The sequence below is a fragment of the Aptenodytes forsteri genome, unplaced genomic scaffold, assembly GCF_000699145.1.
Source record: "Aptenodytes forsteri isolate BGI_AS27 unplaced genomic scaffold, ASM69914v1 Scaffold492, whole genome shotgun sequence".
Classification (NCBI taxonomy): Eukaryota; Metazoa; Chordata; class Aves; order Sphenisciformes; family Spheniscidae; genus Aptenodytes; species Aptenodytes forsteri.
Window position 1 is genome coordinate 281,787 of NW_008794172.1, and position 15,045 is coordinate 296,831.

A 15,045-nucleotide genomic window follows, 5' to 3' on the forward strand; every position below is an offset into this window, starting at 1 on the left:
CATGAAACGTGCTTCCTCTTGGTCAATTCTGAAGCATTTATGAGCCTGCACACACTGTTGTTGTTATTTGGAATCACGGCCAGGTATTGGATTGCTTTCCTTTTGGTTGTTTTGTTTGTTTTTTTTTCTTTTTCTTTTCATATTATAATAGTGAGGTGTGGCTAAAATCAGTAGGTGTGGAACAGGATCAGCTCTCCCTCAGACTTTTTTCTAACCCTGTAGTTAGTATGTTATGCTTTCCTGCTTATGAGGGGAAGAGTATTGTCCATTACAGAATAAATGGAGAGCTGGGGCAGGGTGGGTCTCTCAAGATACTTTCTTTCTGTTGTAATTCTCAGGCTTTAGAATTACAGCAGTCCGTGAATCCTGAAACACAGCATGTCCTAACGAGCTGTCATTAACGTACCGAACAGCTTCAGCCTGTATGAGACATGAGGCTTTAATGAAGTTATCCAACCTCTGCCATTGGACTAAAGCTCCAGTCCAAAGTGAGTAAGGCCCAGCTATTCCCTTCAGCTGCCCATTTCCAGTTGAAACACATGAGAATTAGGTACTTAACAATCTTTTCTAGTGATTTTTTCATGATTCGAGGTGCAGTCATATTTCAATAGTCTTGTTGAAATAGATAGTAACGCAGGAATTTCTTGCTGTTACTAGTATTAATACTATTAAGATATTTATATGTTTAGCTATAGAAAATATTTAGAATATGAGTTTGTAACAACACTCGAAAAATTCAAGTGATTATGTAAAGCTACCAGCCCTAAAAATTGACCTGGCAATCATGCAAAAACAGTCTTTCTCAAAAGTTTCAGTAACCTTCTGTCGAACTTCTTTCATCAGATATAGAATGGGCAAGTCTGGCTTCTGCAAAGATTTTCTTACTCATCATGCTGATAAGTAGTTGGTAAATTGTGAAGTGTTCCCATGGCAACAGCTGGGGTTACTGGCTTTACTTTGTCTTTCAGAGTAGTTCTAGGCGGCAACTGAGGGATGGGATAGAGGAAGAAGATTTGGGAAGAAGCGGAACGCTGAGTGGGCATGGGCTCCCTCAGAAGTGGTGCAGCTATTTTTCCTTATAGCGGTTGAAGGCTCAGCTCTTTAACAAGATCTTACTTAGCACTGTTACTCGTTCTGAATGGTGGGGTCGGAGAGACTGTACAAACCAGACTTACACTATCTTGGAAGAACCCTGAAGGAATCTTTTTTCTCTGTTTGTTTCATTTGAAATTTTTCAGCAGTAAAGAATTGCTGCACGCCGTCCTTTCCTGGGATGCCCCCTAGGCCTCAAAACCTAGGGCAGGTTTTGAGCTCCTCCTTGTGGCTCTGTGTCAGCTCTACTCAGCACCTGGTGATTTTCTTTTTACCAGTTACGTTTCCATTGAGTACATATTCCCTCTTATTCCTCATACGTGTCATTGTATAGAAATGCTAACATTTTTAATTGTTTGGGGAAATTAATCATCGAAGATACGGTTTTCCAATAAGTACAAGGTATGGCTATCACAAAATATTCTGATAACAGCTACTATTAATAGCTACAGTTTGGTATCAGCCCTGCTGCTTGAGAGTGAGAAGAGCTTGAAGCACCAGACAAAAAATGAAGGCCTAACTTGAAACAAAAAACAAATTACGATAGAACCAATGATATCCTGCTGGTCAGTTCATCTCACCGGAGATTAATTTCAGACTGAATTTTCTAGCCTGGCAGTTCAGCAAGGTAATGTTCTATGAAATAGAACATTGAAATATAGATACATACATATGTACATAATATTATGGGAAATAAAATGAATCCTTTGTTTCATGTGAAATTACAGTGAGATTCACAACTGGGCTGGCAGTGAGGCCGACAGTTTGTGAGACAGAATAGCCTCTGTCTTACTCCCTGATAGTTCCACAGAATATCATGCCATCATGAAAAACAGAATTGTATTTTTTCTGGCGAGTAATACAAAACAAAGGTGATCTGGCACATAGGAAGTGTTTCCTCTGAAGCTCAGCCTTTTCAAACTGGAAAAGATGCCACACAGTTTTCATCAACACATGTTGAGGATCCATGGAAAAGACCAAAAAGCTTACTTCAAAACCACACACGGCTCTCCTTTGTCAGGCTGGCACTATGGGACTTGTTTTTAGTCAACTATTTAATCCACGGAGTACAGAATGAAAGCAATGATCAGAGTAAGAAAATAAAACATTGTCAGCAGATGGCACCATTAGATGGTGACTTCTCTTTGTTCCATACAAACTGCTCTCTGTAAGCTGGGGCGCTGCTAGGCAGGCCCAAGCGAGCCGGAACTGAGGAATGCGTAGTCCTGAGTTGCTTTATTTGGGAATCGTACTTGTTTTACTGAATTGGAACATGAAAAGCAAACTGAACTGAACTTCTAGGCTGCAGCTTAAGTATAGGCAGAATATTTTGACACCTACATTGTACAGGTAAATATCCTGCGACCATCACTTGTTGAGTCAGCTCCTCCATCTGAAATACAAATCGATAGCTGCCTTTGGCTGTAGAATTTCTCTCTCTTGCTGTCTGAGCGATGCATATAATAGTCACCTGATTTCTGGATCAGGAAAAAATATCATTTGTACTGCTCTGTTTTTCTTTTCCAGTAGATTGTGATGTTGCTTTGCTGAAGTTTCCAAGAACCTCTTCTCAGTTCTTTCCAGTGAGAATACCAGCAGTATGTACGTTTCTTAACAGTGGTATACCAATGATCCTGCAGCCTCGTTCATGGCTAAACTGTGGGGCTGGTCCCAGCAGTGTAGATATTTTTTTTTTAAATGTCAGAAAATAGAAGACAGAAAGATAGTGGCTCTAAGGAGGTTGGAAAGAAAATAAAATATATAATTCTAGAAATGATATCATTTTTGTAGATACTACTATGTGTATTGAAATACCCAGCAATGAGGCTAACAACAAATTTTCCAAACAGGTTATGTTAGCAAAATACAGCATTCATGTAAATATTTTATATGCTTTTGAAGTTGGGATTTACTAGCCTCTTAAATCTTTATAAGCATCTCTCTTCAATTACACTAGTGTAGATTTGCAGACTAACTTACTGCTGAGAAAAGGCAGTGTTGCCAATACAACAGCTACAGTAATGACACAGGCTGGTGAGTTTCTTCTTTATGTATGAAAACCAAAATAGTCACAGCAAACTCTGCTTGAACAGTTCATTTCACCTGGACCTTGCCTAGTGCTTCCTCAAGAGCTAAGGGAATTTGCCTTTTTGCTGAAGGAAGTGCAGGAACATAAATATGTATATGGAAAAATATTGATTTTTTTCAGAGGTGCATTTTATTTGTGCATGAATTGTAGTCATGTTATGCACTTTGAATTCAGAACAACGAGCTTAAGGATTTTTTGCATTATCTTCTCAGGTTTTTACCGATACTAGCTTCAGATTCCTGGGAGAATCTAATGGCACTTTATATCTGCCTGTTCATCATCATATCTTCTGTTATTATTATTAAAGTTGTTATTGTTGTTGTTGTCCACTGAGCATTTCTCTTCTGTTATTATTATTAAAGTTATTATTGTTATTGTTGTTGTTGTCCACTGAGCATCTCTTGTTTTGGGTTACACGAAGCACTGTGTTAGGGAGGGTGTATGGTCATGTGTATGGCAGTGCCATAGTGACTTAAAAAACACATCAGACTGGACATATTTGCACAAGCAGAACAGAAACTTTATTATGTAGGTTCTTTCCTAAGGAAACTATATAGCTACTGGCAGAAAACAAGCTTGTCATCTCTGACCCATAGAGCCAAATGATCGTGTAAAAAGGGAGAGCAAATTTAAGGAAAGACATCAAGCTGTTGCACATTCTTGGATTACATTCTTGTGATTTGGTGAAAGTAAAAGGAAATTTCTTTCAGCATTAGCCAATGTGCAGATCGCACTGCTTTTATATGGTGTCATATGCAAGAGGGGTCAGTATTTCTTTACGGGAGTCTCCTTTCACGAGTAGAAATAGGTTTTCCATCATCTTCCATGCTCATGCGAACTCTTCCACTGCTCAGATATGCTGCTGTAGGAGAAAAAAAAAAATTCAGCTAGGGGAAAAAAAAATGCACTGCTAACACACTGAAGAGCTGTGCAATGGGTTTGTTTTTTTTGTTTGTTTCCTCACAAGATCTTTTTCACATATCAAAGGGGGAACTGCCTTTACATCTTATCTTCTCTCCCTACTGGTCCACATCCAGTAAATCTTAAGAGTGCACATCACATGTTGGATTTGGATGTATCTTGTATGTTGTGTGAGTCAGCAGAGGAACTTAGGAATCTTTGGGAGATTTCGGTGTTTTAGAATCCCATGAGGAGTTCATGCAATCATTTTTGCAAGCTACTGGTTTCAAAAGTGCACGTAAAATAGGATAAAGTACTATATTTTTGTCTCTAAATGATAAAGAATGTGGTCATTGCAGAGAGAATGTAATAATCTGTGTTAGTAAGAAGAAATCCTAAGCAAAAAAGATAGGCTTATTTAATCTTATTTTGTCAATTCATTTCAGCCCCTCTTTGAATCAAAATTTTTCTTACCATCCTTAGGGTTCACTCCTGACATCCTGTAGAAAAGAAGAAATATTTGATTAATGGCCATCACTGACCCTGTCCACTGAAACCATTGATCCATTTGGGAACCACTGCGTGTGAATAGCCATGATTTCACATTGCTTCTCTCAATGGGTTGTTTCTCAGGTGTGTTGTTACTAGTGTTATTGTTAAGGTGCTTTCTGCTTACGAAGGCCACTCCTACGTACTCGATAGGAAATATGAACAGCAGTCAGACCAGTTCTTGGTCTTTTTATGTCTCTATATACTTCTCTTCTCAAAATGTCATAATCTAGAAACAATATAAGGAGCTGATTCCTCCTCAGAAATCAAAAGTAATTGCATGTGTAGATCAGATATGAGAAATGGGCACTAAAATGTAGACTTTACTAAAGTAAGCTGTGGTCTGTACCAAGTTCTTTTCTAGTTGGGAGTACTGGTATCTGATGATGAATATTTTTACCTCTGTGCACAAGTGTAGAAAAACAAGAGCTAAAGAAATACTGAGAACAGGTTTTTACAGGTTGTTTCAGGCTAAAGGCTATTATTCCAGTGCAACAAGAGGATTATGTAAGACATACATATGGTGCCTGGTGCCTTCTACAATTCATTGGAGTCAAAATGGTTGCATTTATATTTTCAAATCATCAGCACAATTGATCTGGAGATTTAACCTGAGTTATAGCAACACCTGGGATTTTCCGGGCATCTGTTTCGCCAGTAGGCTGCGTATGCAGTGAATGTAATTTAGTAATCTGGAGTCAGTTTAGCAACCACAAATTACTGCTTTACAATGTGTCATGTTATTAACCTTATCTAATCATCATAGGATTTGTATACAGTAACGTACTGAGAGTCCTGGCCCTCCAGCAACTGGCGGTATGTGGCGATTTCCTGCTCCAGGCGACTTTTGATGTCCATGAGCATTCTGTACTCCTGGTTCTGACGCTCCATGTCGCATCGAAGTTCACCCAATTGCTCCTCAACGCTGGTGATGAGGGCCTGAATCTGTGCCAGCTGTGCGCAGTATCGTCCTTCTGTATCTCGCAAGTTGGCTTCCAGTCCAGCTTTCTAAAGCGGAATAACGTCCGAATAGGTTAGCATGCAGATTTGTCCCACAGAGGGGGAGTCTTAAGGAGAGGCAAGATAGAGAGGGAGGAAGGAGAAAGTGTGCTAGTAGTGACTTGTGATGTGCTTGGGACAGCTCCATACCATGCTGAGCTGTGACTGGAGCTCAATCTCCAGGCCCTGGACCGTGCGTCTCAGTTCTGTGATCTCCGATTTGCTGGTCTGTATCTGTTGTGTATGGGTGGCCACTTCACGGTTCAGCTCATCAGTCTGAAAGAAAACAACAACTGTAAAATCATATACATATCATATAAAAAAAATTTCAATTATTTTGAGAAAGGGAGAGCCCATCCCATCTGCTGGGGCAGTAATAATGAGGCAACACATCAGTTTGCTGTTTATTGGCATAACTATACCTGAGTGAAGAACCAGGCCTCAGCGTCTTTACGGTTCTTCTCAGCCAGAGCTTCATACTGTTCCCTCATCTCAGAGAGAATTCTGGTCAGGTCGATGCCAGGAGCCGCATCCATTTCCACGTTGACTGTTCCACTTAGCTGATTTGAATACTCTTTCATTTCCTGCATGGGCAGAAAGCAGAGGGCACAAAAAAGATTAGTCTCTCTCTTCTCATACACTTTCTGCCATCAGCAATCCGTGCAGTGGTACGCAGTACTTTTATTATCAAGCATCATAGGTGGAACACACATAAAAACGTTCATCAAATTTTATCTCTCATCACACATGCTTTTCCAGTCTCTGTATACTCACACACAACACACACATATTTACATGCAACTTATATGTATGTTTCTTTTACTCAGCTTAACTTATCTCAGTGACCTGTCATGTGCTTAGGAGTGTCAAACTGAAACTAATAGGTCTGAACAGTTTGGAATCAGAAAAATGCTTCTCAGGACACACTTTGGATTCTTTTAATATTACAGTTTTCTTCTTATTAAGCTGTAATGTTGTCATTCCGTTTTTTTTGTTTGGATTTCCCCTTCCCCACCCGAGAGGCATAAATTCCAAAGGGAAGTAATTTTCTCTCTGCACTGTTATGGACTCTCACCTCCTCATGGTTCTTCTTTAGATAAGCCAGCTCCTCCTTCAGTGTTTCAATCTGCATCTCCAGGTCAGCTCTGGACAGAGTCAGCTCATCCAGGACTCTGCGCAGACCGTTGATGTCGGACTCTACGCTCTGGCGCAGGAACAACTCATTCTCATATCTGCAGTTTAAAAAAGAAACAAGCACTGGAATGTGTACGAGTTTGTACTCAGTAGAGCTATAAACCGTTGATGGGACTCTACGCTCTGGCGCAGGAACAACTCATTCTCATATCTGCAGTTTAAAAAAGAAACAAGCACTGGAATGTGTACGAGTTTGTACTCAGTAGAGCTATAAAACGATGAAATTTTATACTGAATGTAGGAGGACCAGTGGGCTATAAATGAAAACATATATATTGAAAAAGAAGCGTAAAGGGAGTAAAGATCTTTTTTTCCAACATCCTACTATGACATATGAAAGTACACGCATTGCCATCTGATTTTATTCTTGAGGAGTACATGACATTTCACTTTGCAGAACCTAATAATGATTATCAGCATCAATAGAAAAGTTCTCACACAGGACAGTCCGTTTGCGGTGTCCTCTCAAATTTGGTGTGAAGAAAAGCACAGATTGCCCAGTTCTGCCTAGGACACTAGAGGAGAAAATATAAAGCTGCAGGTACATCACTGCAAGATAAATCAGTTGTGCAAGTATCTTTATCATCTTTTCAGCAGTGTCTGATGTACTGCTGAGTCCATGAGCCGAATAAGCCCCAAATTACTCTTTGTCTTTCTTTTCTAAATTTCAGACTCTCTGAGAGAGAACTACTGCAACCCAACAGCGATCTCTTCACACCACTGTTCCTTTCAAGTGAAAATCCCAACCTATTCCTGTCCTCTTTTCCGCTGTGATTTAGGCTAGTAAAAATAGTTAAGAGCATCGCTAAAAAATTAAGACATGAACTGTAATTTATTATGTAAACAGCTCAGTGATCTGGATGCTGTGTTCTATCAGGTTTATATTCCGAACCGATCCTTCATCAAATTGATTCAGTTTGCCAGGGTTTTTTTCAACAGAAGTTATCAGGAAAAATACCTATCCATAATTTCAAGATGTGTCCTTCAGTGACTGAAGAACTTTATTTTCTAGATAAAAAGTAATACTAAAGTTCAGAAAACTGTTTTGAGAGCGAGAGACAAGGAGAGAGATGACAAATGTGCTCCAGGTAAACTTACTTCAGTCTGAAGTCATCTGCAGCCAGCCTGGCATTGTCAATCTCCAAAATGACTCTGGAATTGTCAATAGTGGCTGCAAGGATCTGGCAATTAAGAAACAGAAAAAGCTTCCTGTGAATAATGGTGAGATATCATGGTCCTGAGTACATAGTAGGTAGTTATTGAGGCTGTAAAACATCAAAGAACGTAGAAAAAAATGGACCTCTGTTGTGATGTCACTAGTTAAATACGCTTTTTGGATTGCAATAGTCATTTCAATTTGTTATGTTGCTCTTTGGTCACACTGTAATTCTTACAGCTTTTATAGAGGAAAACCAAAAACGCTAAGCTCTTTTTCACATACTGTACGCAAACCAGAGCGCTGAGATACCTTTGTGTAAAACAAATTAGAAACATAATTAGAAAATACATTTGTACAACACCTGATCTTATCTGTAGCTAGAAGAATTATTTTTTCAGCCTTTGAAGCCTACCTATCGCATTCTTTACTATTTGATTACTGAATAAATATATTGATAATTCTAAACACATTTTGCCATGTTTTGCTAACTTTTAGTGCAATAATTTTAATTTCAACAAACGTCACATTTTCAGGATAACATATTTGCTTTTTAAATTAAGATAAAGCTACTCTCTTCTGCTAGAATGCTCATAATCACAAGGTATTTGGGGTTGGGGATTTCCATATTTATTTTGTAATTATTTTAGTTTATTTTAAAGAAATGGAATATGCAGTTCCACAATTCTAATGCATTCTTATAATAACACCTCTACATATGAATGTCATACCTTGTCTCGGAGATCCTCAATTATCTTGTAATAATTACTGTAGTCCCGAGCTGGGCTGGTGGGAGCTTGCTTCTGATACCAGTCTCGGATTTTAACTTCTAAATCCGAATTTGCCTCTTCCAGTGCTCGTACCTTGTCCAGGTACGAAGCCAGACGGTCATTCAGATTCTGCATAGTTATCTTTTCATTTCCAGAGAGAAGGCCATCACCACCACCAAAGCCACCACCAACGTCAAAACCTCCACCAAAGCCAGCCCCTCCACCAAAGCCAGACCCTCCACCAAAGCCAGCTCCTCCACCAAAGCCACAGGCTGCACCACCACCAAAGCCACTGTAGCCCCCTCCATAACCACTACCATAACCAGAACACAAGCCGCCACCACCATATCCACCTCCTACAGAGGAGACATACCTAGCTGAAGAGATGGAAACACCCCTGCCACCAGATCCTCCATGTATGCTTGGAGCTCGGCAGGTTCCTCCTGTTCGGATGGAGGAAAGGCGAGAGCTGTTGGTTCCACCACCCCCAAAGCCACCACCATAGGTAGAAGAAGAGCTTTGCATGAAGGAAGTAGCCATAGCTGCAGCACAAGGAGGTGCTAATGTCAGTTATTCAGCTTGGTGTAGAAGAGGAAAGTACGTGCCTTCACTGCCCCGGTGCTGCTTTTATATCCTCAAGATAGGGTGTTAGGAGACAAACCCAACCTGCAGCCCTCCCTCCAAAAGTTCTCCTCCCTAGAGGTGAGGCCAATTATGATGACATTCCTCACAAAGAGAGCTGGCTGTGCATCTCAGGGGCTAGGGCTTGGGTTTTCTTTTTTAATTAAATAAAAGGGATGATTCAGATGAGTGTTTTTTCTTCAGGCTATAGTTCTGAAACATGGAGTTTACTTGTCTGACATTTAAGAATGGAAAAACAAAGTGAGTTCAACCACACCCACTTACCCATTTACAGCAATCACCATGGTTATTTTAAGAACATCGACTTTTTCTAAAAATGCAGTTTAAGTAAAATTCTCCTTTCATTGAAAAATGTGCAGTCATCTGTTCATCTCACCATTATTTCTTCTTTTCTATCCATTTTTTTTCCAATTAAAAATTTGGAATTGAATTTGCTATGTTCTTATTCCTCTTCTTTGCTTGGAACTAGTATTTAGATTTTGGAGTCTGAACTTTTAGTACAAAAAGCGTATCATCATAGCATTGCATGAGGAGCAATTAGCATACACCAATGTACAAGGAAGAGCGGGCATGGTTCATATACTAATGCTGGTGAAATACTCAAGAGGGGTAATACAAGATTGAAATAATTCAATTAAAAGAAGAAATGTGGGAGTACTAAGTTCCTGTTACTTTTGGTAGACATAAACAAATTTGGTTTAAGATGAAACCGTTCAGATAGCAATTAACGTGTTTAATGCCAATATGCACTATGAAATGAAGTAATTCTTGCAAACAAGATTTGAGAACCACTTAGAAGAGTCATCTTAATCCTTCATTTAAAGTGAAGTGGGAGTCTGAAACACCAGTATTTTTCAAATCTAATAATTTGCTAGTGAAATTCAAAAGGCAGTAATTCAGTAATACAGCTCTGTTCAATACTTATGGGATATTATGGGAAACCAGATTTGGAAGATTTTTAAGGAAGTATTAACTGCTTGTTTACCCTGCTGGGGTGTGTCACTGGGGATAATGTGTGTGTAGAGAGTGTGGCAACAGCGTGGAGTTTGAAGAAAGAGCCCCATTCTTTTTGCACAACAAAGTGACATTCTTCAGATGAAGGCCACAAGTTGCAGTTGAAGAAGTAGGGGTATGGTAAGACAATAAATTGGTACCGAGGCGCATAATGGTTTAAGGAAACTGAGGGTTGAGAGGAGGGAGAAAAGCAGGGACCAAGTGCAGATGGGAGGAACCTTCTCTGGTGTCTAGTTCAGAACCACCAAAGTTATTTTAAAATAAAACTTTGAAATAAAGAAGAAAAATTATATGTTTGCTAGCAACGCAATAAGGAGAACGTTGTTTTTAGCACAGTTTTTGATAGCACTTATCAACAGAAAATGACCTTAGAATTCAGGATGGGTGATTCAGATAAACTGAGGCTCATACCAGTTGTTGGAATAAACTGAGGGGTTTTCTGAAATTTACAGTTGAGACTTTAATGCAGCCTCAGGGAAATGCGCAGCCTTTTTACTAGGAACCATGTGTACTTGGGAGGAAAGAAACATCAAAAATCTAGCTGTGATACGCAGCTTAACAGCCTGGTTCTGAGAATGTCCACTCATTCTTCAGCTGATTAGAAAAGACAGGGTGTTTCACAGTTGTGGAAACATGTTTCAAACTGAACCTGGACCTTTGCCACAGCAGTTCAGTTTTGCTGTTGGGCAGATTAATGGTTCTGCGTAGCTTGCCAAATCTGTGTATCTCCAAGAGTTAGTATCTCGGGAAACAAGTTTAGACAAACTCTACTAAAGATAAAAAAGTCTTTAAGACCCCTGTAATGTAAATATCCTGAGGTGTGCATGCTGCTAGAGTCTGTTTAACTCTGAGTGATCCCACAATAAGCACGATCAAATTCCATTTTAAAAAAAATCTAGCAAAATCACTTCTAGAAAATACCATAAACTTTAACAGGAAACTTTGGGGATTTTTCATTCAGTCTTCTTTCACTCAGTCTTTATAACTTCTTTGGAAGCTTGCTGGTGAAATACACTTTGCTGCTTTTTACAGTGCCCTGTGCGTTATTCTAGATTGTTATCAGATGAACACTTATAAAAACCAGGTAGCAGATATAAAGCCGTTTCTTTCCTGTAGAATATTTACCATTGGGAAAAACAAAAATAAATCAAGCAGACAATACAGATTATGTCCTATAACATAATTCAGGAAACCATAGTGGTGGGGATTCTGAGGCTTTTTCAATTTTCTGATAACCATCAAACTCAGATCCTTAGAGTGTGTCTCCCATGATCAAAAGCTTGTAAATGCAGCGTGCAGCATTTGCAGACCTGAGGCTTATCCCTGCCTTCATCTTCGCTATTTGTTCTTTCGTATTAAACAACTACTTCTAAATAGTTCCTAATATTTTACTAGAAATTGCCAGTACTATTTTCAAACCAAAGGAGAATCCAAGGAAAGGTGCCTCAACAAAGCACTGTGAAGTTTGGGGGTGGTTGGTTATGGATCATTTATTTGCATCTTGCTTCAGTTGCTGTGCTTCACAGGTATTTTCCTAAAGAGAAAAAAACTTCACTTTTGAGAGCTTACTTGTGAACATCGGCTCTTCTGGTGAGAGAGAAACGGTAAATACGTCTGTACCTCCTCATGGAGAGCAGACTGCTGGCAAATGCTTGTGTGTATTCAGAATTCACTCACTCGTGGTATTTATTTGTATAGATATTGTTGTTTTATTACTGTCTCCAGGTTGAAGACTTCTATATCAAAACCTAAATGCATTATATCATTTTATAATAGACTACATAAGGCAAAGCTTGCTTTGGTGAAAAATTAGATACAATTTGGTATTTACATTAATAAAAGTTTAGAAATCAAAAGTGTTGAATCTAATTTCATATCTGAATTTGAACAAGTATGTGAAAATCATCTGTCTTTAGGTCAGTTCTAGAACTAGGTATAATTCTACATACAGTCCTATTCTTCTTTTCAATTATTATTTCTGCATTTTAGCTATGTTCTATCTATCATTAAAAAAAAATGGTTACATTTCTCTAAATTCATGAGGTTTGGAATGCTTCCAGATTCGGGAAGCCCCTCTTAGGGCTTTAAAGGAACATCTCAAATAGGTGCTCTCTGTACCGGTAGGGATCTGTGTTCCTCTGTGCATTCTTCATTTAGCTCTTTTCTGCAGCTGGAATGTGAACTTCAATCTACAAAATTTTCTCCTTATAGTCTATACAAGGAAACTGAAGCTGATCCCCTGCTGAGGTAAAAAGAAATGCTATTTCAAGCTTATGCCTTTATTCTGTTCTCACTACCTTCACTCTAAGATTTCTTATCCAATGTCTTGACACACAGTTTCATCCTTTGCACAGTACTCAGCATTGTACTTGTGGTGCGTAAGCTCCTTGGCTTGTCATGCTTCCACAGAGCTTTCCTGGAAGACATTCCCTGACATGTCTATGCTGTGCAGACTCTTTTATTACTTCTGTTAGGGGATTAATGGAGTTGACACACTTTAGCCTCTCCTTTCAGGAGGACAGAGAGTTGCATTCAAGAAGCAGCTTGTTTATCATCTCAGTCTTTGCTGATAAAACCATCACACAGATCTTACATACCTTTAGAAAACGCTTTTTTTCTGAACCATATTTTAAAATTATAGTCTCTGAGTGATTTTATATTAAACATTTCACCAGAAATCCTTTGTTACCCAAAAGTATGGGACAAAATAAATAAAATTATAAACTAAAATTCAAATTAGGCTATAAAAACAAGAATTCTAGCCTTTTCAAGATTCTTTCAAATCTCTGAAACCCCCAATTTCTTTAGCAGGGTTTATGAGTTAATTCAATTCTTGGCACTTTTAACCTCTTAAACACACTTTTAAACTGTTAACCTTTTAAACATCTTTTTTCCTAAACATGCATTTAATTCAGTCTTTGAAAAGAAAACTTTTTGGTCAAAATATACATTTGCAAACTGTCCTTACAACTTATAGTTTGCATTCTTGCAGCACGAGAATTTCTTGTCAGACTTTCACATTTACAGCTATACAACACAAGAAACCTGCACCAGTAATCTCATACTTTGACTGGTTTTGTCACAAGAACTTGCTCTCAGGGAAAGGGATTTGTTAAGATTAAAAAACAGGCCTGGAGTTGTTTGTTCTTTCATCTGGGAAGGATTCCAGGTCTAACAGTTGTAGGGAATAAATTTGGTACAAAGCATTTATTAGAAAGTGTGTCAGCACTCAGGAACAGCCTGTACTGGAGCACTTAATGCAGAAGAGCTTTCTTCTCCTTGCTCTTCCAAAAGCAGACACTGTATAAATGGGTGAGCTTCTGAAGAACCACCTGCATCTCGTGTGTGCCAGTGCTTTTCATGCCACTTGCTCCCTTTTGATTCTGCACTTGTTTCCACCAGAGCACCTTAGTCCCCCTGTTCTTCCCATCTTGTCCTCCTCTCTGTATCTCTTTGCTGATTCTTACTTCCCATGACTGTGTTTCTTTCCTGTCATAGTTTTTCCCTGTCATAGTGAAGCCACTGCCTAATGCTATCATGCTAGAGTTCCAGAGGCTAAGCTGGGATTGTCAGTGTCAGTACTTGACAACTAATGTTGGCAGCTCACCTGAGTCACTGCTGAACCAAAACCAAGCACCAGCGCCTCTTGAATTGAAGAGGATTGCCCAACCTTGATAGAGGAGGTCCATAGCTTTGGGATGCTCCTTGCTATGCGAACACTCCATTAATCTGTTATGAACATCTAGTTATGAACAAGGGTGAAATAATTATTCCCTCCCAAGTCCAAGGAGAGAAGTGCTGAAGGATTTGATGATGTCTCTCTGAAACACAGGCTGCAAGATGATCTACTCTATGGGAGTGCAGTATCGGGGTACTTTTAGTCTGGGCATACTGTACTTTCAATTTCACCCTCAGTTGACTAGCTAACTATGTGCCTTTTGTGATAGTGGGAATGTGACAGTTAGGCTATAGCCATGATTTTCTTTTAGCACAAACCCTGAAAAAATTTCCTTGGCTGTAAGCTTGCAGAGGGATGGTTGGAAATGAAATTACTGATTTCTGGAGGCCTGAACTAAAAGTGATTACATTTAGAATTTCAGCTAGGATAATATCCTTTCAATGGCATGAGAATGAAGGTGTCTAAAATCGGTGCTAAAGGTTTGTTACCTCTGTATGAACTGGGAAAGTGAGTGAAGGAATCTCACAACAGTTTCTCACTCCCATTTGTTTCTGTAGAAGTTATCTTCAAGCCAATTTAACAGCTTTATATTTTACCCTAACAAAATGTCTCCCAGCTCTTGCTTCTTACCAGAATTGCTTAACTTCTCACTCTTATTGCTCTTCAGAGTGCACAGCCGTTGTAGTTAGAAACATAAGCCACTCTTGTATTCCCCACTCTGAGGGGCTGAGCATGCTGTTGCCTCCATATTCAGAGCTCCTGCCAGCAAGAGGAGCTAGAAGAAATCAGAGATGGAGCTCAAGCCACCCACCCACAGACACTGTGAGCATTAACCTGTCGGGGAGGCTGGCTAGCTATTTCCTGCTAGATTAAAGCCAAACTTCAGTAACAATATCACAATAACCCAAAAGAAGCTAAGATTGCAAGATGATCATCTTTATTAGAGTAGATACAGCAATTC

At 39.2% G+C, this 15,045-nt stretch overlaps 1 protein-coding gene across 1 annotated transcript; it reads right to left on the minus strand.

The window, feature by feature from the left end:
- Positions 1-3,957: 3,957 nt before the first annotated feature.
- On the minus strand, positions 3,958-9,289 carry LOC103902142 (keratin, type I cytoskeletal 15). Its single transcript, XM_009283150.1, has 8 exons — positions 8,711-9,289; positions 7,922-8,004; positions 6,705-6,861; positions 6,052-6,213; positions 5,780-5,905; positions 5,418-5,638; positions 4,556-4,581; positions 3,958-4,043 (listed from the first exon to the last, which is right to left on the minus strand). Exons 1-8 carry the CDS (start codon positions 9,287-9,289, stop codon positions 3,958-3,960), a joined length of 1,440 nt encoding a protein of 479 aa, XP_009281425.1.
- Between the last annotated feature and the right edge of the window lie 5,756 nt (positions 9,290-15,045).

Bases quoted from the DNA above. Each gene is read 5' to 3' on its own strand.
- LOC103902142 (XM_009283150.1), bottom strand. From the start codon at position 9,289: ATGGCTACTTCCTTCATGCAAAGCTCTTCTTCTACCTATGGTGGTGGC. The intron at 4,582-5,417 runs GTACGTTACTGT...TCTTTTCTACAG, and splicing joins CTGGAGGGCCAGGACTCTCA to GATGTCAGGAGTGAACCCTA. The intron at 4,044-4,555 runs GTAAGAAAAATT...TTTCTCCTACAG, and splicing joins AGGAGTGAACCCTAAGGATG to CAGCATATCTGAGCAGTGGA.